Genomic DNA, 24,154 nt, shown 5'->3' on the forward strand with positions numbered 1-24,154 from the left:
GGTTGAAGAAATACCGCTGATAATGTGCTACTGAACCTCAGAACACCAAATTCCTCTCATTTCAAAAACTCGATTACGTTATATCTGAAGCCCCATGACCTCCTTCCCCACATTTCTTGTCGTCCATACATCCTGGATCTAATGTTATTCAATTTCGATTCAATATATACAGGTTCTAATATCTTAATCCTCCTTTTCCTCTTCCTCCTCTTCACGATTCTCCTCCTTGTCCTTCTTTCCAAACGGATTAAGTCTCTTCACGATGGATCTGCCCGACTGGGAGTCCACTGCACTGGCACTTCCAGCGGAGTTTATGCTGGCGGTGACGGCCGAGGCCGACGCTTGCGAAGCACTACTGGCCTGCGACGCCAACAGCGACTTGCGCTTCTTCATTGAGAATAAACCGGTTTTGCGGCCAACAGTGGTTCCTGGTGGGATGATGCTTCCATGGCTGAAATCTGCAGTCTCATCCTCGTTAATGACATCATCGCTGATAAGGTGGGAAGACGTGTCGGACGCATTGCCAGGCACAAGAACCGGACTCAGGCCTGTAGGCTTATCCTTTTCCTTGGCAGTCTTGGAAGGGGAGGGGAACGAAAGGAACGACTTGCGTCTGACAAAGAACGAAGACTTGGCCCCAACAACATCCTCGTTCGACTTCAATTTAACCACAGAGTGTTCGTCAGAGGAATCGGCGACTGGCTGGTGGTCGCTGGAAACCGTTACCCGGGACGAATCGCTGCGAGCGGCGCTGGCAGGGCTGGAAGCAACACCAAACGGATTATCCTCGATGCTGCGTTGTTTGGGTCTGTTGATCACCAAGTTCGGCATAAACTGCGTCATGCCGTCGTCCTTGAGAAAGATGTCTCCCTTTTCCGCGGTCTGGCTCGAAACCCCACTGGCGTTGCGCTTATGGATCTCCAAAAACTCCCTGCTGTCCCCCCACACATCAACGTTGAAGGACGGAGCCGAGATGGCCGAGCCAATGGACTCGCCACGTTTGCGGAGCATGATCTCAGGGCTCTCGGGCACCGGCTCCTGGTCTACGTTCTTCTTGCGGTCAAAGAAGAAAAACTTGCTGTGTTTGTTGTTCATGGTGTCGGGAGAGAGGAAACTGGCGTCCTTCTCGTGGCTTTTCTTGCCGAATCCGAGCACGTTGGACAATCTGCGGGGGCTGAAAGCGGACTGGTGGGGCTGTTGCAGCTGGTCGATGGGGTGAACGACCATTCCGTCGGACGGAGGCGAGATCAGCTGAGGCATAGACATCGGGTTGATGAAGCCCCCGAACGAGGGTCTTCGCTGAGAGTCGTAGTCGCCACTAAACGGCGAGTTGTGTAATGGCTGGGAGGATTGGACAGAGTGGAAGGCCGAGTCGTTGGAGAGAGAGGGCACCAAGGAGGAAAAGCCGAGCTGGTTGGACGGTATCATGCTCGGGACACTCACAGGACTGACCGCTCTGTTGACCGGCGATGACACAAAGGTGGGACCACTGGGTGCTCCGTTGCGGCCTTCGCCGTTATAGCTGTATCCGTAAGTTGGCTTGAGCTCGTTCCCGAAGCTGCTTCGGTAGTTTCTCACGTCGTCGAGAGTTGTCTCGTTCAACTCCTCGCTTGCAATCAACGATGCGGGGAGCAACATCTCCATGTCGTACGTGCTCAACGGCGGGTCAAGGTCGTCCTCAGTGGCAGGCACGCGCGGGGAGTATGACGAGTACCCCGAAGTATTGGCTTCGCGCGAGACAGGCATATCCTGCACGTTCCAAATGTTGTAGGGCGGGCTAGCATAGGTGGGGTTGAGCAAGCTGCCCGTGGCGGGCGAGTTGGCCAAGTAGCTTTTGGACTGGATCGGTGACGCATACATGGAGTAGTCATAGTGCATCTGGGCAGAGGGGATGCTGGCGGCGTCGGGGGTCGAGGCGTTGTCCTGGAGGTACTGCGGGAACGTCCGTGACAAGTACCGCTTGTGCAGCTCGACCTTCTCCATCTCCTTCTGTTGGTCCATACGGTTAATAAAGTCGACAACCTCGGTGTAATGGGCAACCTCGCGCTGCTGGACAGCCCTCCACTCTGCCTCGAGGCGCGCATCAACAGAGATCTCGTTCTGGATGTCGGCGTACCAGGCAGGGAGCGAGCCCGCGAGAGTGGCAAGTGCCTTGGCGCCGCTTCCGTTCAAGATACCCGACTTATCCGTCTCCTTCTTCAAGGCCTCAAAGACCGGGATCAACGTGGTTTTGAGCACGTCCTTCTGGCGCTTCTCCGTCAAGAGCTTCTTGAATTCGTCCTCCACCTTGTTGATCTCCTGCTGCTTGTCGCGGATCTGCGCCTGGAGTCCCACGATCTGCTGTTCGTATGCGTGTTTGATGCGCTTCGCACTGCCCTCACCGCTACCCAGGACTGTCTCCTTACGGGCGGTGAGCATGTCGACCTCGCGCCGCCAGTCAACCAAGTCCTGCTGCATCTTGCCGATTTTCTCGCGGCGGAGCTTCAACTTCCCCGTGGCCTTCTCCTTCTTGATTGCCAACTGCTGCCGGGTTTCATCGAGCCACTTGACTTCCAGTTTGATGGCAGCACGATTATCGTCCTCGATCTTCTTGCGCTCGCGGAGCGTGTCGCGGTCGTTTTTGAGGTTCGCGTGCTGCTCCTTGAAATCCTCGAGCGCCTGCTGGTTCTGCGACAACACCGTGCGGAGCTCTTCCTGGCCCCTCTCTAGTAGGTATCTGAGTTCCTCGATATCGACAATCTGCTTGATCACCATCTCGTTTAAGTCTGCGAGGTTTGTCAGGGAACTGCTGTCTGGCGTCTGGGTCCCAGGGTTGGTCACGGAAAAAGAGCTCGTCTTCAGCATCGGCGTGAACTGCACCGCTTCAAAGGTGTTTGCACGTGATCTTCCCTTGGGTTTCTTGGTGGATTCAGCGCGGATCTGGATGTCGTCGCTGGTAGCCAATCCGAGGAGAAGCTCGCGGGGCGACTTGTTGAGTACGCCGCGGATCCCCGCCGGCAATGTTTTGATGAACTTAGGCGTCGATTTCGACTTGTACTGCGCCGGATTGATCGCAAAGATGTCGATCTGGTATACCGTTGCGGCGCTGAGGCCGTTCAATGTGATGTTCGTCGCGTCCGTCACGGCCACCTCCATCCCGTTGAGATACACGCCGTAGTGGTGGTTTTTGTCCATGTTATCCCAGTGAAGCACAAGCGAGGATTCCGTGACGTTATCAATGGAGAGGATGGGGATCTTGGGGATCTCAATGTTGAGCGACTTCACGAGGCTATCGAGTGGGAGCTTAAAGAGGCGGAGCGTCCGGTTGAGAAGCCAGATGAGCGCAATCCCGGGGAGCACCGAGGATAAAATCATCGAATGCTAGTATACGTGACGAAAGGGAGGTTGTGTGGTGAAGTCGCTGTGTTTTTTTTGGTGGGGTTATGTCTGATATTTTGTAGCGCCTGGTCGCTTTTCGCGGGCGTGTGCCGGCAAACGATCAAATAGGTAGACGTTCAAGTAGGCAAACGCCCTGCGTAAGCAAGTGTCCTGTGCAAGCAAACATCCTGTACAGGTGGGTCGTAAAGACCTGGAGCTACCCGGGCGGTATGTAATTGAAGACGAAGCTGTTCTGGTAATTTGTCGAATATGATCTTAAAGCTGGTCAGTTTCAGATGCCTACCGGGCCTGCTTTATACACTATGTCGTTAAGAGCTGTACAACGTGGACTCAAGGTATCCCTAAGCCCACTAGCGTGTTTTTGGACAACCACCTGATCAAGTTATCCAAAAAGTAGGACTTGGAGATTGTTGGTCGTCTGGTGTACACCTGACGTCGTTAAGCCAACAAAGATGGATGCTCAAGGTGGTTATTGTCTTTGTTTTTTGTTTTTTTTTCGGTGTAGCGGTAAACCATGGAGCAACGGAATCTGAGCCTGGACACATGAGTTTTGTTTTTGCTAGACGTTCACCGTTGTGAGGTTGAAGCTTGTACATATGTGATACACACGTTTTGAGTGAGCAAAATAAACCTTGCTAACATCAAGTTCCTTGAGTTTCAATGCCTTCTGAGGCCATTCAGGATGGTCTTGGCCAAATCACTCCACATAGTTGTATAGTTAAAGTCTATTCTAAGCTATTATGGTGTGTTTAGCTATCGAAAGTGACAAGTGCAGCTGACCTTGTGACGTTTATAGGAAATAAGCTTGGTCTGTATTGGAGGTCAGGCCATATCCGCACAACTGCTTATCCGGGTTGATGATACTCTAGTCGGGTCCTCGGTTATACGCATCTCCAAGTTTATGTATTTAATTTCCTGTAGTTCAAGAATATTTATCCAGCAAGAGTTAGACTGGTACAAGTATATAGAAACTGGGCCGAATACCCTTTTTGCCAGATCCCATTAACAGGTAGAGGATAATTTATAGTCCCGCCAATCCATTTTACCTCATCTTCTATTTTTTTATAGAATTGCAACAATTTATGAGAAATAATATCTTTTATGGTTGGCTGATCAATTAGAATTGTGTTGACCCCAACTTTGTCTATTTCGTGATACAGAGGGATTGCCAAGTTGCAACTGCTAAACACTCACCAAGGACATTTTTGCACTCAAACACTGTAACCGTGTTAAGATTCTGAGCAGATATTTTAGCTTACAAACATACGAATCCATGCTTCTGAGCGCAACCAGCTCTGGGGATTGGCCACGGATTCTCTTGTTTCTTCGTACCCCCGGCTTTCGCAAAACTTCAAGTAGTCTCAACTAGAATGAGTCAATTCAGCCATTCTTATTGAAGAATTCCCGCCAGATCATACCCCTTTCTCTTGACAGGCATAAGCCAAAGAGACCAGGTTCTCTGCGCTCGAATGCCGTGTATGACCCCAGCTTACTGCTAAATGGAATTTCTTTTTCGAGTATTACCCCACTGTGTAGTTAGACCCTCCATATATGGAAGCAAAGATTCTTATGACTGACCGAGAACGCAAAATCAGAGGGACTATGCGTTTCACTACCCCGAGTCTACAATTCCGAGTCTTGATTGTTCCGAGTCTTCTGTTTCTGTTGCTGAGCAGCGCGAAAGAGTCAGCCTTCACGTCAAAAGCTCATGCGGCTACCCGTAGTCCCTGTGAAATAAGCCAATCCCTGTCTTTGAGGTCACGCCTCGAAGTAGCTCCCAATACGCGTACTCATCAGTCCTGGTACGGCGAGACTTGTAGAGTTGCCCAGCGGCGTGCTCTGTAGCTGGGGTAGATTAGATTGACGGTGGATACTCTAGCATCTTTCAGCCTATGGTTTCTGGCTTGTGAAGTCCCTGCTTTTGTTCCGGATCCGAGGACGCTGCACGTTTCACTAGCATGGTACGGCATCTTGAACTGAGGGTCGTGCATTAAATCACATACACGCGAAAACATTGGAGCCCAACAGTCCTATTATTTTTGAGTACAGATGTCTAAATCGAAGTTTACTGACAATTTTATAAACTCGGGGGGTTGCAGGATTCTGGGGTAGATAAATTGCTATTTAGAAAGAAACATGAGGCAAACCGCCATCCGCTTTACGACAAAATCAGGAAGGAATGACCCTTGATCTTTTCGCGTATACTGAAAATGTGAGGGGATGTTCCATTAATCCCCAATTACCACTATTTTATCTAATCGTTTCCCTAAGGGCCAAGGAAGCTTTCAGAAATATATTGTACTTGGCAGATACTGCCCTATTTGGATATGCGATAGCAAAGCCTTCCCCAACACTGGATATCGCACACGCATGCTTTAGGCAGTATCGGAAGTATTTCTCCATGGCACGGACGCTGTAGCATGCATCGTTCAACCTTGTTTCTGCTCACCCACGGTTACTGCGTCAACACACCAACCTTTAGGACTAGCTTTTGCAGCCTGGAACCAAACACACCTTTCTAGAAGCGGTAATTGGTTCCAGAAGCAGTAATTGATTGCAGAAACGGCAATAGATTATACTTTGCGAGAGAATACATTTTGATCCTCACTCTTTCCCCGTCTCCTCTCGTCGCTCACGCTGAAAAGGATACTCTGGCATACGCTCTGGAAGCGGCGTAAACGATGCGAGCCAAGCAAAACTGAAACTTTTTTTCTTTTCAGACGCCGTTCGCAGCCGTTTGTGGTGCGGCACCTCCACCTAATTCATGCACTTTGCATGTCTAGTTAGTCGCCAAACACCTTCTCGTCAAATGGTAAAAGGACTAAACCATGGCAGAGCTCCCCCCAGATACGGCGGTGCCACGCAATATAGCAGATATAGCAGTTACCCCAGTCTTCCAAAAAGATGAGTGACCTTTGTCGATAAACATTGGGTCGAATATTCGGGTGTGATCGGGCATGGGCATGCCAGGAGACAATTGGTCTGCACATCCGGCACGCCCGTGACTATGACAGCCGGGTATGACAGCCGGCTGTCAACACCAATATGCATGCTTTGTATGCTGGCCTGCCAGATTCGGTCTTACTTACGGTTCTGGACGGAAAAGTATGTGACGCATGCATCTGTGCCTGCTGACACCAAAACTAAGAGCCACCGTTGAACCCGTTTCTTTTTATGCACTGATAAATTCCTTAATGTGCTCGGTCGACGAATGACTAATCCGTTCGGTATACAGTCTGTCTATTCCAGTGACAATAATTTTTCCCCTTCAATCGTGGTTCCGATCCCCTCCTTTCAGCTCGCTTATAAACTGATTAGTTCCTATAATCTGAATCTTTCCATCACCGGAGTCACAACCTCCCTATTTGCATACATTTTTGGTATTTAGTTAGCCACATCTTTTCACGTCTTGCATCAACACAACTTAAGATGCCAGGTGCTTTATCCCCAGTCCACAACGAATTCAGAAGTGACACGTTCACTCAGCCAACGGCGTCTGTCCTCGCCGCCGCTACCACTTGCACCTTGGGTGATTCTGTCTACCAGGAGGATGCTTCCACCATTGCCTTGGAACAAAAGCTCGCTGTCCTCACTGGGAAACCGGCCGGTTTGTTCTGTGTCTCCGGCACCTTGTCCAACCAACTTGCCCTCAGAACTCACTTGTATCAGCCGCCACACTCCATTCTCTGTGACTATCGTGCTCATGTCTACAGCTTAGAGGCCGGTGGGGTAGCCTCCTTGTCCCAGGCTATGGTCACTCCAGTCCACCCAGCCAACGGTGACTACTTGACCCTCGAAGACATTGTGGAAAACTTCATTCCCGATGACGGCGACATCCACTTAGCTCCCACCAAGGTTATTTCCTTGGAACAGACCTTGCACGGTATTGTCACCCCTATCGAGGAGTTGAGAAGAATCTCCGCCTGGTGCAAGGACCAGCAGGTTATTTTGCACTGTGATGGTGCTCGTTTGTGGAACGCACACATCGCCACGGGTATCTCTATGGCGGAGTACTGCTCTTTGTTTGACTCTGTTTCTCTCTGTTTGTCCAAGTCCCTCGGTGCGCCAATTGGGTCTGTGCTTGTCGGTGAGGCTGCCTTCATCAAAAAAGCCAACCACTTCAAAAAGCAGAACGGTGGTGGGATTAGACAGGCTGGGATAATCGCGGCCATGGCGTCTGTTGCCATCGACGAGAACTTGCCGCAGCTTCACCGTTCCCACGCCATGGCCAGGGAGCTCGGTGAATACTGCGAGAGCTTGGGGGTTGTGTTGGAGTCCCCTGTCCACACGAACTTTGTGTTTATTGACACCAAGAAGTCAAAGATGAACGGTCAGCTCTTGTCGCAGTTAGCTACTAAGTATGATGTGAAGATTGGTGGTTCTAGAATCGCTTTCCACTTCCAGAACTCCAACGAAGCTTTGCAGAATGTTAAGAAGGCCGTGAAAGAGTGCTACGAAGACAGTTTGGTGAATCCATACATTGCCACTGGTATTTCCAAGTTCTACAATATCAAGTAAGTAGACCAGAGGAAACCATCGAGGCTTTCTGGGTAGTTGCCTTATCCTGATATTTTTTTGTTCCTCTATCTTGCTTTTGGTGTTTTCTCTTGTGCTACAGAACTCATTTGTGTACTTATTGTACATTTACTTACAATCTACATATGTTCCCTTCTCATCTTTTGCATATTCATTTTTCAATACGGGAATCATTATAATACACTTTAATTAATGATGTGATCTCATTCATAGCTAGGCCGTATAAGCTAGCTTCAGTCGATCTCCAAGGCTTGTTAAATTTTCAAGTACCCCTTATAATGGAATACAAGCCCTCCTCACACCCTCCTCACACCCTCTTTAGAGTATCCTCTTTAGAGCATCCTCTTTAGAGCATCCTCTTTAGAGCACCCTTTTTATTCGCATTTATTCACCCAATCAGTAAACACAACAATACTGTAGTCAGTTTGGTATGCTTCCACAATACGACCAATCTGTCAGATGATGGGCGATTAGAAATTTCAGGCGTTTTCGCTAAAACGCTTGTATCTTTCAGATCAGCATAACATTCCTCACATTTTCTAGAAACTATCGAGATTAAACCAGACTTTACCTTGCAGATGTGTCTGTTAATGTACTCTTCAGGGCTGAGAAAAAGTGCTGCCGCGGCTACGATACGCTTGTCCTGGAATGACGCGGCCTGTCCGAGAATGCCGCGGCACGATAACGATTAGTTTCAGTGCATCGAGAAATGCAGGTGCACACCTCTACGTTCCTCCTCTGGGGAAGGGACGAAGACACCCTTTTGATAAGCAAACACGGTATTACTGTGCTATCTCCGGTTACTCTTTACACTACTTCTATCCCTACCCATCTATTCAAAGCTCTACGACTTCCTTACTGAGACCCACCTTGACTGTTTCTACAACCATCGACCCGAATCGCATCCCTGCCGCATTCCATCAAAGGCAACATTTATCACGGCATAACCAGGTTTGATCTTGGGACACTGTTCCTAGACCCGAGTAAACTCAATTATAGCTTTCTCTTGCTGTTCTCGGTACATTTCTGTTACGTAACGGCATCAACAGATAGCCTAACCCTTTGATAGTTCAATATCGCAATGCCAGACTCGAACACATTCCTGGATACTCTCAGTGGTTACAACCACGATATACACGCTATCAGATCCGAACACTACCCCCAGATCACACCCTCCCGGTGCTACCTCGATCATGCAGGCATGACCCTCTACTCATCTACCCTTATCCACCAATCCTCGGAGTTCTTGCTCCACAACCAGCATCTTTTAGGAAACACCCATTCCCTGTGCAGTACCGACTTGATCAAGGCTACCAAACAGCAAGTACTATGTGACTTGTTTGGTGCGTCTGATGACTACGACTTGGTGTTTGTGAGCAATGCCACTGCTGGCGTTAAGTTGGTAGTGGAGGGGATGTCGGATACGTTTGGTCGCGCATCTCTGGGTTGGGATTATGCTTACAGCATTGACTCACACACCTCGTTGATTGGTGCTAGGGAGTGTTCATCCTCCTGGTCGTGTTTCAAGGTCCCTGGAAATGTAACCCAAAACTATGACTCCCAGGGCAGCTCCCCATTATTGGTCTCTTGGACAGGTCAGTCCAACTTCAACGGCCAAAGATTCCCCATGGACGAATGGAACACAATGTTCAAAGCTTTAAAAGGCTGTTTTACGCTATTTGATGCATCCTCGTTGTGTACCACTTCTCCACCAAAGTTAACCTCTGAATCGCCCGACTTTATCGTATGCTCCTTCTACAAGATATTCGGGTACCCTGACATTGGGGCGTTGATCTATCGAAAGTCTGCCGCGGCCCAGGTTTTCCGGGGCCGGCGGTACTTTGGGGGTGGAACTGTGGATATGGTTTCTCCCTTTGATTCCGTTGTGCAGAGAAAGGGGTATATGGTTACATCAAGCAAGTGCACCTCGGAGATTCCTAAGGATTCCTCTCCAGTGCACCCCTCTCTTTCTAATCTGGTATCCTTTAACAGCGAATGTCTTTCGGACGGCACAATCCCGATTCATACCATTTCACAGCTACACATTGCCATCAAATCACACTTTGAGATCTTTGGCTCATTCAAGAAAATTTCTTTGCATGTTCTGGCCATCACGGCGTATGCCATGCAAAGGCTCCAAAGCTTGAGATACAGCGATGCACGCCCCATGGTGGATATGGTTACAACCACGTCAAATCGTGGGCCAATAATTGCCATGCTGTTGCTTGGTAAAGACGGCAACAGATTGGGATATTATGCCTTCAACCAATTAATTTCCCTCAAAGACATCTCCGTTCGTGTGGGAACGATGTGTAACATCGGTGGCTCCTGTCAATGGCTTGGTCTTACGGCTCAAGATCTACACGGATTTTGTGAAAAGGGCCATAAATGCGGTGACGCTATGGATATAGTTGAAGGGAAGGTCACGGGAGTCGTGAGGGTAAGCTTTGGGGCTATGAGCTGCGTGGAGGAAGTGGATGTGTTTGTGCGGGAAATTAAAGGGTTTTTGAGTGATTCGATGGAAGAGGCTCAGAAAATTACACCTCCCTGTCAAACAGAAACCCCCGCGGACAAACGAAGCTGTCTCGCTGTATTTGGAGACAAATGCATAGCTTTGTCAAACTGTCACGCGCCGAAGAATGAAGCACGAATGATTTTGGAGAAAGAAGATTGTTTACTGGAGCCCGAAGCATGGCCCCGGTGCTCAGACAGTCCTGGGTACTCTTACGATGAGAGATCAAGCAGCTCCACCAGTCTGCTCTCGTGCAAAGATCTGCTTGGTGAACTTCAGGCGACCAGCGGATTCGTTTCGGTCACCAAATTGACCATTTACCCTGTTAAATCATGCGCTGGTTATGATATCCCGCAGAATGTCACCTGGAAGGCCAGCGGTGCCGGTTTGGAGTATGACAGAATGTTTTGCTTGCTTGATCAGCTGCTCTCGCCGCTAAAATTGAAAAACAACAAACGGATGGTGCGCATAAAGCCGACGATTGATGAATCCGTTTTGAGGTTGGAATATACATCTCCAGGTGGAGAATGTCTATCCACCGAAATTCCTTTGGTGGACGAGCAGTTCCAGGAAAAGTACCAAGGAAAACTCGTTGACTATATCACGCCCACTGTCGGTTATCAGTGTATCCACGACAAAGAGGTGGACCAATTCTTGCAAACGGTGTTGGAAACTCCACATGTGCACCTCGCCAAATCGACAACTTCCCTGTCGATTCAGAACAAGTCGGGATTTATGGTAGCCTCACAGAAATCGCTTGATTGTGTTTCGCAGGAAATGAGACGGCATCAAGGTGAAGCAAAGCCGAACGTTAACCCTGCGGTATTCCGTTCCAACATCATTGTTGACTCCCCGTCTTTGATTCCGTTCGAAGAGGACTTATGGACGGAGCTAGTACTTCCAGGCACCCGTAAGCGTGATTATGTGACATTGAGGGTGCTGGACAGGTGTGACCGGTGCCACATGATTACGATTGACCCGGAAACTGGTTCACGTGACATCTCGGTCTATTTGGAGCTTAGCAAGTTCCGGAAGCAGAACTATAAGATTTACTTCGGCTTGAATGTCGATTATGTTAAAGGTGGGAGGTTTGATATTAAGGTGGGGGATACCTTTCAGATGATCTAAGCCGGTTAACCCTCCTGTTTTATACTTGGGTGAAAGCTATTATGGTAAAAGGTGAAATGGTATTTTTCAGTTGCTAAAATAATGACTTGCAATACCGCGTTGCTTTATTTAGACCCGCGGGTGAGGTTTCGTCACATGCAACATAGAACCACGGTTAAAGAATTCTGTAGTACTCCTGGTTCTTATATACATCGATCACTGTCACCAATAGACACGAATCTGAGTATCTGGCCTATGTCTTCCGTACACAATTAAATTGTATTTTCTCGCGACCTTGCACTTCTACATGCAAGCGCGTCGGACGCTAAACTAAAAACGATACCGAAAATCATCGCCTAAAAGAAATCGCCACAACCATCCTTAGTCCCTTCGTCATTCTTATCTCAGCACAACCGATTTTTCCTTCCTCATTCGCAATGCCAGACATGAACGAAATATCATACCTTACGACGAAACCACACAGCTTCAAGTCACCCACCTGGAAAGCCCCCAACCGCCGTCACAAGCCGTTGAAGCAGTTGCTCTCTGACGAACAGAAGCGCTTGAACACCCATGAACCGCCATTGGCGAACGATCCTGTCACATACTTCTCAGTAGAAGCGCCGCCGTCCTTGAGACCGCTGAAGGTGTATTGTGACATTACTGGCTTGCCTACCACGTACAAGGCTCCAGGCAGCAACTTGCGATACTACGACGCTGAGGTGTTTGAGCTTATTCGAAACATTGCTCCTGGTGTGGATCAGCAATATTTAGAGTTGAGAGCTGCCAACGTTATTTTGCGTTAGGAACCCACTTGTCACTGATAACTATGACAAGCGAATATGTGTCTAGGTAGAGGCAGATCTTTAGTAAGTAAAAATTGTGACAACGTATTTATCTACACAGGGAAACGATTCACCATGATAATGTTTAAGACTGTTTGTCAACGAAATATGGCTATATTGTAGCGCCAGATCTTCTGGCTAACCCTCAGACGGATAAATGAGTGAGATCTTGAAATCACAATTTCGAAAGGTTCGTATCTACCCAGTAATGAACAAAGTATCGCGGCCAATACACCATGTAGATCTGTATTATGATATGTTGGTCAGAAATCAGCAATTCATTCCACCTCTATTAGCCTCGATATTTCCCTGTTCTGCGGTCCCTCGTCCTTTAGCTCCAATGGATATCAGATGTAGCCACTTGATGAACATAGTAGCAAATTATCACATCATATCTGAAAGCCCCTTAGATCAGAACAGGAAATCATCACATGGTATAAAGCTATCCCGCCAGAGCGATATACTGCGCTCATATTTTACCACGTCTAATCTTTTTTTTTTTTCAACGGTTTATCAATTGTCCATCTACGTAATTGACTGGCCATAGCATACAGCACGTACTTTCGTTTGGTAGCTTAACTGTAACGCCCAGATGAAACCCCCTCACAATGGACATCATCCATGACGATTGACTCCTAGGTTCTGGTTATATCCTGGGCCCGCAGACCATGAACGTCTTCCCCTCTATTGGGCGTTGTTCCACGTGTCAACAATCCCCATGATGCTCGACTGCATCCGCTTATTGTCGCTTAGCGTCTGTTCATCCGTAATACTCTGGAACGGGTTGCACATGAGCCGGATATACACCTTGTGGATCTGCTGAAAGACGGGCCTCAACGCCTCACCAACGCTGTCTCTGGTGGACGTCCCCACCACGATTTTCAACCCCGTGTTAGTTTCATAACCGTAAACGGCGATACTGTCCTGGATAAAAAAAAGCGACGAGCCCTTCTGGGAATCATAAAATGGCAGGAGAAACGAGTCTAACGCCATGTGGCTGAGGAAGTTGTACTTGAGAAGCCCATTGGCGGGCGAGTCCTGGGTCAAATCGCTAGGGGAATCACCCTCTGGGGATGGAGTGAAGGGTTGGATATACAAAGGACGGTTCTGAAAAGGAAGTTAGTCTTGCACTGTGATAAAGGTATGGATACGTACGTCGCGTGTGATTAGAGACACAAAGAAGATCGGTGTATGCATGGGTTGTGGATATGGATGAAGGGTAAACGCGTTCTGTGCTATTACGTTGGTCGGACGGAGCAGGTGAGGCGTACACGAAAGTGGTGGTGGTTTTCATCATCCCCTTTGGTGCCTGATGGACTTGTTAAGGTCGATAGACTCGTAGGATCGGTGTCAATGATTATATGCAGGATGATATAAGTAGGAGTCACGAGGGCTGTATAGGATAGTGCTTCTTGTTTCTGTTCAAGATGAAAAAAATGCTGATGGAACCGGTAACGAAATGAGTTAAATTATAGGGATATTTACGGTAGAGACGGACTTTCTACAACTGTGTCTGCTCTTGACAAGCCTCAAGGCTGATGGTGCCTTTTTTCTTCCGATTGATATGGTTATACAGATATCTAATCCGTATTACTTGTTATAGATCCAAATAGCTGTGTCCGATATAGTTTGTTTCCCTCTCGATTCATGCCTCTGGTAGAGAATTTCCTCGTCTCTGATTTTAGTCCTTACATCCAGGTCTATACGGAATTTGATTAAGAGTAATATACAGTGAAAGAGGGCAGAAATTTGAAAAAATAATGATGAATAAAACGCAAAGCAATCCAAGGAAGTTGGAGGTATGAATGGAATGTATGGATAAGTGATGGTTCAAGAAATGGGGATCTACGCCTTGGGGTCAAACCCTGCCAACTTACCCGGAGGCTGTTCCGGGAAATCGTCAGCTCCACTCCAATCTACGACAATTTTCTTTCTGTCGGCAAAGTCGGCGTTACGCAAGATCTTATTCTTCTCCTTCTCCCACTCATCCTTGGCGTCTTCGAAGCCAGAACCCCAGACCTTCGCGTACAACTCCTTGGACTTCTTCTCCTCCTCCTGTCTGACCTCCTCCTGGGCCATCCACTCCATATGCTTCAAGTCGTCGGACGACGGCTCGTAGATGTGCCAGATGACGTAGTGGGGCAACCCGATGACGGAAAAGCCCATACGCTTGCACATCTTTCCGAACGCCTCGGTTTCGGCGTGCTTCTCAAACGAAAAGGCAGGGAAATGCGAGCCGGAGCGGAAAACAGCAGCACGGGCCAAGATGGACACACCACCGATCCCATCCAACTCCATCTCCACTTCTGGGTCGCCGTAAGGGTCACGCAAGTACGCCAAGTGCGGTCTCCAGGTGGCGTATTCGACATAGCCTTCGACAATCACCGCATCTTCATCCAAGGTGTTGGCCAAAGCAAGCCCACCGTCAGACTCCTGCCACGAGTTCAAGTCGTATGGTTGTTGGTTGCCCAACCAGTCTGGCAACGGCCTCCACACGTTCGGCACGATGACATCCTTGCCGTGGTGCATCAAGTCTTCCAACACGGTTGGCGGCACAGTTTCCACATCAATGTCTCTCCAGTAGACCCAAGAGTGCTGCGGCTTCACGGAAACGGACCACAACCAGTTTCTGGCGCGCGCCATCAACTTACGTCTCGGGCCCTGGGCCGCGAAACCATGTCTGTCGGAGAAACCCTGGCCGATGGACTGGCCAAAATCCTTCTCAAAGATCTCAATCTCCCCGAAATGCAAACGGCTATCCTTGTCGGTCTGTACGGCCTGGAGGTTACGCTTCAACGCACCCATGGTGTCATCGGAAGAGTCAGAAACCAAGAAGGCCAAATCGATGAGGTGATGCGGGTAGGTCAAGTTGCGCATGTGTCCGAAGAACATGGACAAATGGGCCTCGGCGTCTCTGAGAGGCACACAAAAAAGCACACGTTCCTCGCGCTGCCAGCCGTCGTCAGAACCGACGGAGTCTAGCAAGTCGTAGAACTCAACGCCCTCGTGGGCAGCAAAGTTAGGGGTGTAGCGGCCAGAGGCGAGCTTCTGGTAGATGAAAAATAGTAGGGCACCGAGCGAAAGGAGAGAGAGATATACCGGGCCTCTCCAGAGGTTCGATCGGGATTTGGGACTGCAGGGTTAGTAAGCTGGAGTAAAAGGGGTGTCTGAGGCGACAGATATAACGGTGCAAGGTAGTGATCTGTAAACCATGCCGCGATACAAGCCGCAAAGTCAGCCACGGAATGATCCGTAAACTAGCTGCTAAGCAGGTTGCAGGCCAATGCAACGTTCATCAAATTGCACCAGGTCACGGTACACCGCAAATCCACTCTCAAATCATTTCAGGTCAATAATGGAGATACATACCTAAAGTTAGTCATGCTTGTGAATGGTTAAGCGCCACGGGTTCAGTTCTGGGTCTATTCCAGGCGCAGTACTCTGTCTGGGTGGTGACTATACACGGAAAGGAACGTGACAGGCAAACACAGGTGGTTTCTAGATCAGCAATTGGGTACCGGCGTAAGATGCACAAGTGACTGGAAAAAACAATGGACCAGAAAAGCAAGCAACAGATGTATACGGTAGATTGGTACTGTGCACGTGAATGGTTAAGCAGACCTTCGTATGCCACTGTCTAGCGATCTCACCGCTTTTCACAAACTATTTTTCTTGCTAGCTTTTCGTAGTACGTGGTGATGCACTCAGGGCCACCTGCACACATGAGATGCGCCGGTGTGGTGATCTCAGCCGGGTAACGGGAATTACCAGCTTTCCGTAAGGGGGAGATTAAGGGAAAAACCTCTGTGTGCGCGCAGGACTTTCGAGAGAAAGCGGCATGATGGCTGCAAGGCACTATTAATAGACCCATGGCTGCGGTACGTGGAGCGATCTGCGCGGGTTTTCTCGTTGTTATTGTTTTTATTTGATAAACGTTGACGTTGTGCTACGGTGTTTATCTCCGGGGTATATTTAGCACTGGTGTTTTTCCCCAGATGTGTCTTGGCTCCTAAATTTATTTAAACCTGCGTCACTTGTAGAGTCTACGATTACGTCTTCGAGGGTGGTCCTTGCATCTCTGGGTCATCACTTATCTCGGTGCCTTTCACAACAGAAGCTCTGTCATAAGACGTGACTCTCGTGATTATTCCCCTCAGGCTTATGGAATCTGGAGCAAAACAATTTTATACATAACTGTAACAGAGCTCCATCGTCTGGGTTTACAGAATGCATAAGGACATGTTGCCTCCCTTGGCATAATTACTTGCTTGCGGGTTGTAAGTAGTACATCTGTTTACAGTCTATTTCTAATATACGTATAGTATTAATATGGAGATAATGCACGAGAGTTCAATGAATGCAGCCGGGTCACTCTTCGATGACAGCTTCCTTGGAATCTTCTCTGTACATATAGAATTGCATGAAGATGAAACCGTCCTGGAAAATTGTCCCGATAGACCCCAAAAGCCAGCTCAAGTTCAACAACACGTACTCAGAGTCGCTTCTGTACAAGAGAATTTGGGCACCGTAGGTGAGATTACCGAACACGGAAAAGATGAAGAAGAGCAAGCTCAACCCGTGAACGGACTTCTTCTTGTAATTCTGCCAGATCTGCGGGATCCTGGCCCCCAAGTAGAGCGCAGCAGACAAGTAGCCCATCACCTGTGGCCCCATGGCAATCTTGTCGTGTGGGGATGGTTCAGGCGCAGGCACGTCGCTGTGGGACTGCGAGCCGGAGATATAGTAGCCAAAAACACCAGCGCCACAGACAAACAAAACTGGCAATATGTAGTTGAGAAATACAGAGTTATTTTCGGTGACGGTGGCTTCCAACGTGGAGGATCTTCTACGGCGGCCGCTTGAGCGTCTCCTCTCTTCACCGATCAATGGTGTGGTGTCATGAGCGCCATGTGTGTGTTTCCTGTGGTGCTTAGGATAGATTTTGGTGTAGTAGAAGTAAGAGAAGAGGGAAAGAAAGTCGGCAATGCAGTACCAGATGGCTAAGAAAACCACTTGCGGTAAAAGGTTCGCCCAAAGAGCACCTCCCAAGTTGAAAACGTCACCAAGGAACCAGAGCAGCAAAAACTGCAACGAAATCCCCTCGGCGGACTTCAACCGCCATTGCTCGATCAACTGCGGAAGAAGCAAAACGATCCAGCATGCAAGACTAAAGGGTTAGTGTTTGGCTTGATAAGAAGTGTGGTTCTACTTACGATGTGGAACCGGCCACACCAGATAAGGCAAGCCTCAAGGGTGACGTGACCGGGCCGGGATCAGCTGGAAGGGTGACATTAGAAACTGCCATGTCTACCACTGGATGGTTTAGTAAGTCAATGAAGTAGCTCATGTTTAAGGGTAGATGCCGTGTGTATAAATGGATGACACTGGCTAAACGGGCAAGGTATATAGAGCAAGGTTTGTACCTAATTGAAAAGGAAAAAAGCGTGTTTGCATGTACTAGAGGGATTAAACTGCACTGATAACTGGCCCCCAACTCCGGCGACTTTTTCGCCCTGCTTGTCACTGTTGGTACGCTATCGTCGCCTATCGGTGTCACGCGGCCTAAGAAAAACTTGCTTCTGTCCGGCATAGAGGCCATATGTACTCTTTGGTGCAAGCCGTTGAGAGGCTTCTCCGTAGGGAATGGCAGCGGAGTGAGCTGTGAGCGAGTGTTGGGTCTCGCCCAACAACAGGTAGAGGAGAGAGTTTGGTTATATTTAACTTCTGGTGTTACTGGATGTATAAATAGTGGGAATAATTCCCCTTAGCGTAATCGATTGTGTGCGAAGTACGCTTTTGGATGGACGTGACTAACCGTCGACATCGACGAGGCGGCTAGCCGCTCGGAAAACAGTTACATAAATCATTGGTGCGTATGTGTGGTTGAGAATCAAACAGTATTCTGGGAGTGTAGATATAGAGATATTTCGTATATTAAATATTCTAAGCATGAAATTGCGAGTGTATGCACGCGATATTGATTATTGATATATGTCTATTAATAGATAAGATATATATTTAGTTTTAATATGCATTTGATTTGCGTACTAACATTAATTAATTTAATTTATGGGATACAATCCGACATTATAATATATATATATGTATATAATTATACGCATTAGACATAGGCTTTGAGTGAAAGTACATGCTTCCTTTCGTATATACATTTAGCTTGATTATATATACGAATGCACATTTCCTGTTATCCACAATTTGTTACGCGATGAATCTACTTTTGCCTGTATACAAACTAAAATTCGGATCTTACGTGGTGAGCGTGTGGATACTAATGCTTGCATGATGGCCGGCACAATACTGTGTCGTAGTAACTCAAGCGAGGCCTGTTCACGGGCAGTTTGAGTATGACTCAGTTATATACCAGATGACTCACGGTCGAGGTATTGGTTATGAATTAAACATAATTAGACAAATTGATAAACATCCTTTATATTGAATAAAAGTATTCAGCAGATATACTGAACTTACTGCTTATATTTGACATAACCGCAGTTCCGTTGCTAGCCAAGAAGTTGAAGATTGCCTTGTTACAAGTGGCCCCTGGTACGAGCGTATCAGCAAATTTGACAAAGGTTGAAGAGTACGCGACGAATGCGAAAAATATTTACCCAGATGTGGACTTGCTCATGCTACCAGAATTCTTCAATTCTCCATATGATGTTGCAAAGTTCCGTGAGTACGCCGAGCCCATTCCAAACGGTAAAACCACCAAGTTTTTGTCCCTTTTAGCTCGAAGCCTCAGTGTAATAATTGTGGGCGGTTCAATACCTGAGCTTGATGGTGAAAAGGTATATAACACCTCTGTTACATTCAACGTGAAAGGAGAGCTTATTGGAAAGCACCGCAAAGTGCATTTATTCGACTTAGATAGCCCGAAAGGCGCATTTAGGGAATCGGATAGTTTATTCCCAGGAGACAAAGCCACTAATATCGCACTACCATCCTTTGGCCAAATTGGGCTAGCAATCTGCTACGACATCAAATTTCCTGAGCTTGCTGCAATTGCCGCTCGAAAGCACAACGCCTTTGCCATGTTCTATCCTGGCTCTTTCAATGCCACCAGTGGCCAGTTATTAGGCCGTTCAAGGGCTATCGATAACCAAATCTTTACGGTTTTATGCTCTCCGGCCAGAAATCCAGACTCTGGGCTCTACCCAGCCTACGGTCACTCCTTAGTGGTGGACCCCTTTGGCAAAATTATAGCAGAGGCAGGGGAAGGTGAGCAGACTGTTTTCTGTGAGCTAGACCCAGAGGTGATTCACATGGCCCGGGAGAGCATTCCAGTTTCTCTTCAGAGGCGATTTGATGTTTACGATGACATCAGTGTCAACGCAAAGATTAACGAGGATTAAGCTGATTTAGTTGACCCAATCAGCCAATAGACCGAATAACGTATTGTGCCGTTGAAAAGACTTCGAACACCCCGATTACCAGAAAATTACACAGAGTCTATTATCAATCGCTACATATCGATCTTTGTCATCCAAATACCCGTGCCAGAAGTAGACGTATGCACCTAACCGTATAACAGCGCCGCACGTCCTCAGCAGCTTTGCGTAAATTTCATCACGCAAACATATGGGTACACACTTCACGAGATCTCAGGGAAAAACTTTTCCAACCACAACCAGCCGTTCTGCGTTGCATAAAAGTAACAAGTTCTTCTACACATCACACCGAAAGATTAACAGTATCCTTAATCACACGTCAAAATGGTATGTTCGATGTCTTATGAAGCCTAGCTTCACCCTAGGATGATGAAAAAAGTACCAAACTTTCGTTCTCTCCAATGATTCTTTAAGACAAAACTGGTTGTGCACTAGGAGTTCTTGCCATTATTATCTCGATTTTGTGCTTGCTATTCCGGTCGAGGTTCCTCTACCGTTCGAAGAACAAGCCGATCAGCGGTAAATAACATCATTTTAGTGACTATAAGTGTGCATCAGAATTCTGTTCTATGCAACCTTGAAAGGATCTATAATGTGCTTGATTCACCTCTTGCACAGGCTGAGTTTCCTTTAAAGAAACTGTAGAGTCCAAAGGTTTAGTACGATTCTTGTCCCTCAAAGGAACATGATTTGCTAACTTTAACTCAATGACACAGCCTGCCAAGAAAGTTGCCCCAGCCCCATTAGCCAACAAGTCCGCCAAGAAGGTTAACCCAAAGAACCCTTTGACGGAATCTACCCCAAGAAACTTTGGTATCGGCCAGGCCGTCCAGCCAAAGAGAAACTTGTCCAGATTCGTCAAGTGGCCAGAATACGTTAGATTACAGAGACAAAAGAAGATCTTGTCCTTGAGATTGAAGGTTCCTCCAGCCATCTCTCAGTTCCAGTCTACTTTGGACAGAAACTCTGCTGCCCAGACCTTCAAGTTGTTCAACAAGTACAGACCAGAGACCTCTGCCGAAAAGAAGGAAAGGTTGACCAAGGAGGCCGCCGCCATCGCTGACGGTAAGACCGCCAAGGATGTCTCCGCCAAGCCATACGCTATCAAGTACGGTTTGAACCACGTTGTCGCCTTGATTGAAAACAAGAAGGCCAAGTTGGTTTTGATTGCCAACGACGTTGACCCAATTGAGTTGGTCATCTTCTTGCCAGCTTTGTGCAGAAAGATGGGTGTTCCATACGCCATTGTGAAGGGTAAGGCTAGATTGGGGACCTTGGTCCACAAGAAGACTTCCTCTGTCGCTGCTTTGACCGAAGTCAGAGCCGAAGACGAAGCTGAATTGGCCACCTTGGTCTCTACCGTCAACGCCAACTTTGGTGAAAAGTACGAAGACGCCAGAAGACACTGGGGTGGTGGTATCTTGGGTGCCAAGTCCCAGGCCAAGGAGGCCAAGAGAGTCAAGGCCTCTGGTGTCAAGGCTTAAGTGCCCTACCTTCCCTTAACCTTTCTCTATATGTCTTTTTACGTTTAATAATTTCCGGTCTCAAACATGGGTTTTTCTATCAATAATTCACCGTAATAGGCGTATACTTTACGCGATGGGTCTAGCTAACCAAATCGCGTTTATAGAGCTGTCAAGATGTGGCTAAGGCGGGGCTGAAAAGAAAAAATATATCCTGTACATAAACATGTGAACAAACTCAGTTCACGTGAAACGCACGTGATATAATATAGGGCTCTTGCCAAACCTGTCCCAATCAGTACTGGATTTGGAAAAATTTTCACGAAAAACTGAAATTTTTTCTCTCGAAGGCTCAGGTGCCTTGGATCCCCAAGGTAGTGGGAGTACCCAATATAGTGAGAAGACCGTCGGGGACATAGTGTGGTTGACCCACTAACAGTTAGCACGGAATGGGTGAGCCACCATGCACCTCCTTTCTGGCCGTAGTAGGAGTTGATATACGTGATTTAAAGAAAGCTGAACCCAAACATAGTGCGGTTTTTGTTGTTATATAGGAATTATATCTAGGTCAAAGTAAGTGGCGCCCCATACCTTTGCTGTGATTGTTGAAAGAATTGGTTCAGAGATTGTGATTGTTGCCAGAAATTTTCACCTCCGAGCTCTCCCAACGGAGTGTACCGATTAGTTGCTGGCTTTGTGTTTCACGTCGTTTTATGGCTAAACTGAAGCACATCTCCGACCTACTCCGGAACTCCCGCTGTGCCACTGGCACCAGTTGCGTACCCAGCGCCGGGCTGAAAACTCTGCAGCACTTTGAGCCGTGAATCCAATTCTCTCCCAACCATAAAGCAGTCCAGGCTCCAGTTGGAAGCAATACTAACAAATTTTCAGATGTCTAAGTCTAAGAACCATACCGCCCACAACCAAACCAAGAAGGCCCACCGTAACGGTATTAAGAAGCCTAAGACCAACAGATACCCATCGTTGAAGGGTGTCGATGCCAAGTTCAGAAGAAACCACAAGTTTGCTTTGCACGGTGACGCTAAGGCTTTGAAGGCTGCCAGAGAAGCTAAGGCCAAGGCTTAAATTCTCTCCCCAAGTTAATCTCCATAATATTTTAATTTCGGTCAATGGTTTTCTCACGCTGGATTCTCTCTCACAGGTTACACATAATAAAGCTTATGGTTTATTCAATGAGTTCTTGTATAATTATCTAATGAATAATTTCATGGTATAAAATCTATTTGACTATTGTAAGCGTATGGCATTCAATGAATTATGTGATTAATTTCATAGCAGTCCAATCACAAGGTTGCACAATAGCTTATGGCTCATTGAGAAACAGACCACAACCGCCCACTTCCCGTGCGCCACGTTCTTTGGAACTTGCCACAAAACCACATGTGTCGCCGACAGGAACCGGTATTCAATGGCGGCTAAAAAAATAAATATATCCACATTTTTACACTGCTACTTTTTATACTTATTGAAAACTCTTTCTAATTAGCGACCATAGTTTAATTGAAAATTTCTCAATGCCGCCAAATACCATCGAATCCTTGCCACGAGAAGAGGTCCAGGACCTAGCCTCCTCTATCGCTGCGATTGCCGAATCCCCGGTAACTGCAACTGGGTTGGAGTCCAGTGAGGTTTTAGAGCTGACTCCTCTGATTGTATACTCAAATCGCCTCTATATCTCTAATGTTAGCTACGAGACTACCGAAGAAGACTTGGCCGAGTACTTCCAGAGCTACAAGGTGTAACGTTTACCCTTTCTGCGACACATACTCCACCGGCTACTAACTTAATGTATAGAACCAACGTGCTTATCCCAAACCGCACTGTTCGCGGATTCAGATCGGTGCAACAAAGACCCTTAGGCATTGCTTATATTGTGTTTGAAAATGCAGAGGAGGCGGAAAAGGCGGCAGCCAGTTTGAACGGAACAGCATTAAATAACCGAAAATTGCTGATTAAAGCGCACGTCCCCTACTCCCCAGTCTACAAGGCATCGCTCAAGAAGACCAGATCTTATTTTCGCAAGGTATGTAACCAGTGACTTTTGCACCGTTTCGTAGGATACTAACGATCAACAGAAGAAATGTGAACCAGTCTGCGCTGCAGTTCCAGAGGTGGAAAGCTCAGAGACTGGCTGCAAAGACGGAAGCTGCGAGGAGGTGAAGCTTAATACCTCCGAGTCTGAGGAAAATTCTATTCAAGGATCGCAGGCCGATGCCCCCGAGTACGTAGAGGTCGCCAGCAAGAGCGAAAGAGAGGTTTCGGAGGATACCATTTTTGTGGGCAAAATCTCATCCAAAACCACAGATACCGATTTACGCTCCTTCTTTGCCGACTTTAACCCATCCGAGATTTACATTTTCAAAGGAAGAGCTACAGGAAAGCGTCGGGACTCTCTTAAGCTCGGTTACCACAGCCAAGTCAGTGCCTTGGTGAGAATTTCCATAGATAACGGGCAAGCCTTGGCCATTGACCAATTGTCCAAACAAAAGTTGAACGGAAAATCAGTCACTTTAAGGCCTGCTTTTATTTCCAAGATTGAAGAAGTCAAGAAGGCTGTGGCTGCCAGAGAGGCTTACTTGAAGAAGGAAGCACTGGAGAAAGAAGAGCCTGAAAAGGAGTCTCATGTTGTCCCCTCTGCTGAGAGCAGTCAGGTTGATGGTATTAACCATGACAACGAGGGTAGCTGAATCAGCTCCGTGACAGGGATATTATTGTCCGCTGAGGGGATTTCTTCTCCCGCCAAGCTGCTTGCTAATGTTTTGAACCGCTGTTACATCCCCCCGAGTATTACAGTACACGCTTTAGGGATATATACTGACAAGACTTTTATGTATGATTCGATCTAATTTCAACAAAGGTCTAGACCAGATTTTAATTTACGAA

At 47.5% G+C, this 24,154-nt stretch overlaps 13 protein-coding genes across 13 annotated transcripts; 8 read left to right on the forward strand and 5 right to left on the reverse strand.

The window, feature by feature from the left end:
* Positions 1-173: 173 nt before the first annotated feature.
* Positions 174-3,445, reverse strand: BABINDRAFT_162621 (uncharacterized protein). The gene has a single exon (XM_019129444.1). It carries the CDS (start codon positions 3,352-3,354, stop codon positions 184-186), a length of 3,171 nt encoding a protein of 1,056 aa, XP_018983712.1. The 5' UTR covers positions 3,355-3,445; the 3' UTR covers positions 174-183.
* Positions 3,446-3,559: 114 nt separating this feature from the next.
* Positions 3,560-4,268, reverse strand: BABINDRAFT_162622 (uncharacterized protein; the record flags this gene model as incomplete). The annotated part of the gene is made up of 1 exon (XM_019129445.1): positions 3,560-4,268. A coding segment is annotated over exon 1 (214 nt), but the record flags the coding sequence as incomplete, so codon positions are not given.
* Positions 4,269-4,903: 635 nt separating this feature from the next.
* BABINDRAFT_162623 (uncharacterized protein) lies at positions 4,904-5,281 on the forward strand. The gene has a single exon (XM_019129446.1). It carries the CDS (start codon positions 4,930-4,932, stop codon positions 5,221-5,223), a length of 294 nt encoding a protein of 97 aa, XP_018983714.1. The 5' UTR covers positions 4,904-4,929; the 3' UTR covers positions 5,224-5,281.
* Positions 5,282-6,627: 1,346 nt separating this feature from the next.
* On the forward strand, positions 6,628-8,113 carry GLY1 (Gly1p). Its single transcript, XM_019129447.1, has one exon. The coding sequence runs from the start codon at positions 6,808-6,810 to the stop codon at positions 7,894-7,896; it is 1,089 nt and encodes a 362-aa protein (XP_018983715.1). The 5' UTR covers positions 6,628-6,807; the 3' UTR covers positions 7,897-8,113.
* Positions 8,114-8,732: 619 nt separating this feature from the next.
* BABINDRAFT_162625 (uncharacterized protein) lies at positions 8,733-11,751 on the forward strand. Its single transcript, XM_019129448.1, has one exon. It carries the CDS (start codon positions 8,996-8,998, stop codon positions 11,552-11,554), a length of 2,559 nt encoding a protein of 852 aa, XP_018983716.1. The 5' UTR covers positions 8,733-8,995; the 3' UTR covers positions 11,555-11,751.
* Positions 11,752-11,970: 219 nt separating this feature from the next.
* Positions 11,971-12,339, forward strand: BABINDRAFT_39224 (uncharacterized protein; the record flags this gene model as incomplete). The annotated part of the gene is made up of 1 exon (XM_019131916.1): positions 11,971-12,339. One exon carries the CDS (start codon positions 11,971-11,973, stop codon positions 12,337-12,339), a length of 369 nt encoding a protein of 122 aa, XP_018983717.1.
* A 723-nt stretch (positions 12,340-13,062) lies between these two features.
* BABINDRAFT_39270 (uncharacterized protein) lies at positions 13,063-13,440 on the reverse strand (the record flags this gene model as incomplete). Its single annotated transcript, XM_019131917.1, has 1 exon — positions 13,063-13,440. A coding segment is annotated over one exon (378 nt), but the record flags the coding sequence as incomplete, so codon positions are not given.
* A 777-nt stretch (positions 13,441-14,217) lies between these two features.
* On the reverse strand, positions 14,218-16,020 carry ANP1 (Anp1p). Its single transcript, XM_019129449.1, has 2 exons — positions 15,748-16,020; positions 14,218-15,511 (listed from the first exon to the last, which is right to left on the reverse strand). The coding sequence occupies exons 1-2, from the start codon at positions 15,759-15,761 to the stop codon at positions 14,224-14,226; spliced, it is 1,302 nt and encodes a 433-aa protein (XP_018983719.1). The 5' UTR covers positions 15,762-16,020; the 3' UTR covers positions 14,218-14,223.
* Positions 16,021-16,664: 644 nt separating this feature from the next.
* Positions 16,665-17,952, reverse strand: BABINDRAFT_162629 (PQ-loop repeat-containing protein). Its single transcript, XM_019129450.1, has 2 exons — positions 17,592-17,952; positions 16,665-17,545 (listed from the first exon to the last, which is right to left on the reverse strand). Exons 1-2 carry the CDS (start codon positions 17,723-17,725, stop codon positions 16,747-16,749), a joined length of 933 nt encoding a protein of 310 aa, XP_018983720.1. The 5' UTR covers positions 17,726-17,952; the 3' UTR covers positions 16,665-16,746.
* An 811-nt stretch (positions 17,953-18,763) lies between these two features.
* BABINDRAFT_168139 (carbon-nitrogen hydrolase family protein) lies at positions 18,764-19,751 on the forward strand (the record flags this gene model as incomplete). Its single annotated transcript, XM_019130566.1, has 2 exons — positions 18,764-18,779; positions 18,892-19,751. The coding sequence occupies 2 exons, from the start codon at positions 18,764-18,766 to the stop codon at positions 19,749-19,751; spliced, it is 876 nt and encodes a 291-aa protein (XP_018983721.1).
* A 743-nt stretch (positions 19,752-20,494) lies between these two features.
* On the forward strand, positions 20,495-21,271 carry RPL82 (60S ribosomal protein eL8; the record flags this gene model as incomplete). Its single annotated transcript, XM_019130567.1, has 1 exon — positions 20,495-21,271. The coding sequence occupies one exon, from the start codon at positions 20,495-20,497 to the stop codon at positions 21,269-21,271; it is 777 nt and encodes a 258-aa protein (XP_018983722.1).
* An 870-nt stretch (positions 21,272-22,141) lies between these two features.
* RPL29 (60S ribosomal protein eL29) lies at positions 22,142-22,324 on the forward strand (the record flags this gene model as incomplete). The annotated part of the gene is made up of 1 exon (XM_019131225.1): positions 22,142-22,324. A coding segment is annotated over one exon (183 nt), but the record flags the coding sequence as incomplete, so codon positions are not given.
* Positions 22,325-22,669: 345 nt separating this feature from the next.
* BABINDRAFT_162632 (uncharacterized protein) lies at positions 22,670-24,145 on the forward strand. The gene is made up of 2 exons (XM_019129451.1): positions 22,670-23,294; positions 23,347-24,145. The coding sequence occupies exons 1-2, from the start codon at positions 23,058-23,060 to the stop codon at positions 23,956-23,958; spliced, it is 849 nt and encodes a 282-aa protein (XP_018983724.1). The 5' UTR covers positions 22,670-23,057; the 3' UTR covers positions 23,959-24,145.
* The last annotated feature ends 9 nt before the right edge of the window (positions 24,146-24,154 follow it).

The sequence above is a fragment of the Babjeviella inositovora genome (genome assembly GCF_001661335.1).
Source record: "Babjeviella inositovora NRRL Y-12698 unplaced genomic scaffold BABINscaffold_10, whole genome shotgun sequence".
In the NCBI taxonomy this organism is placed as follows: Eukaryota; Fungi; Ascomycota; class Pichiomycetes; order Serinales; genus Babjeviella; species Babjeviella inositovora.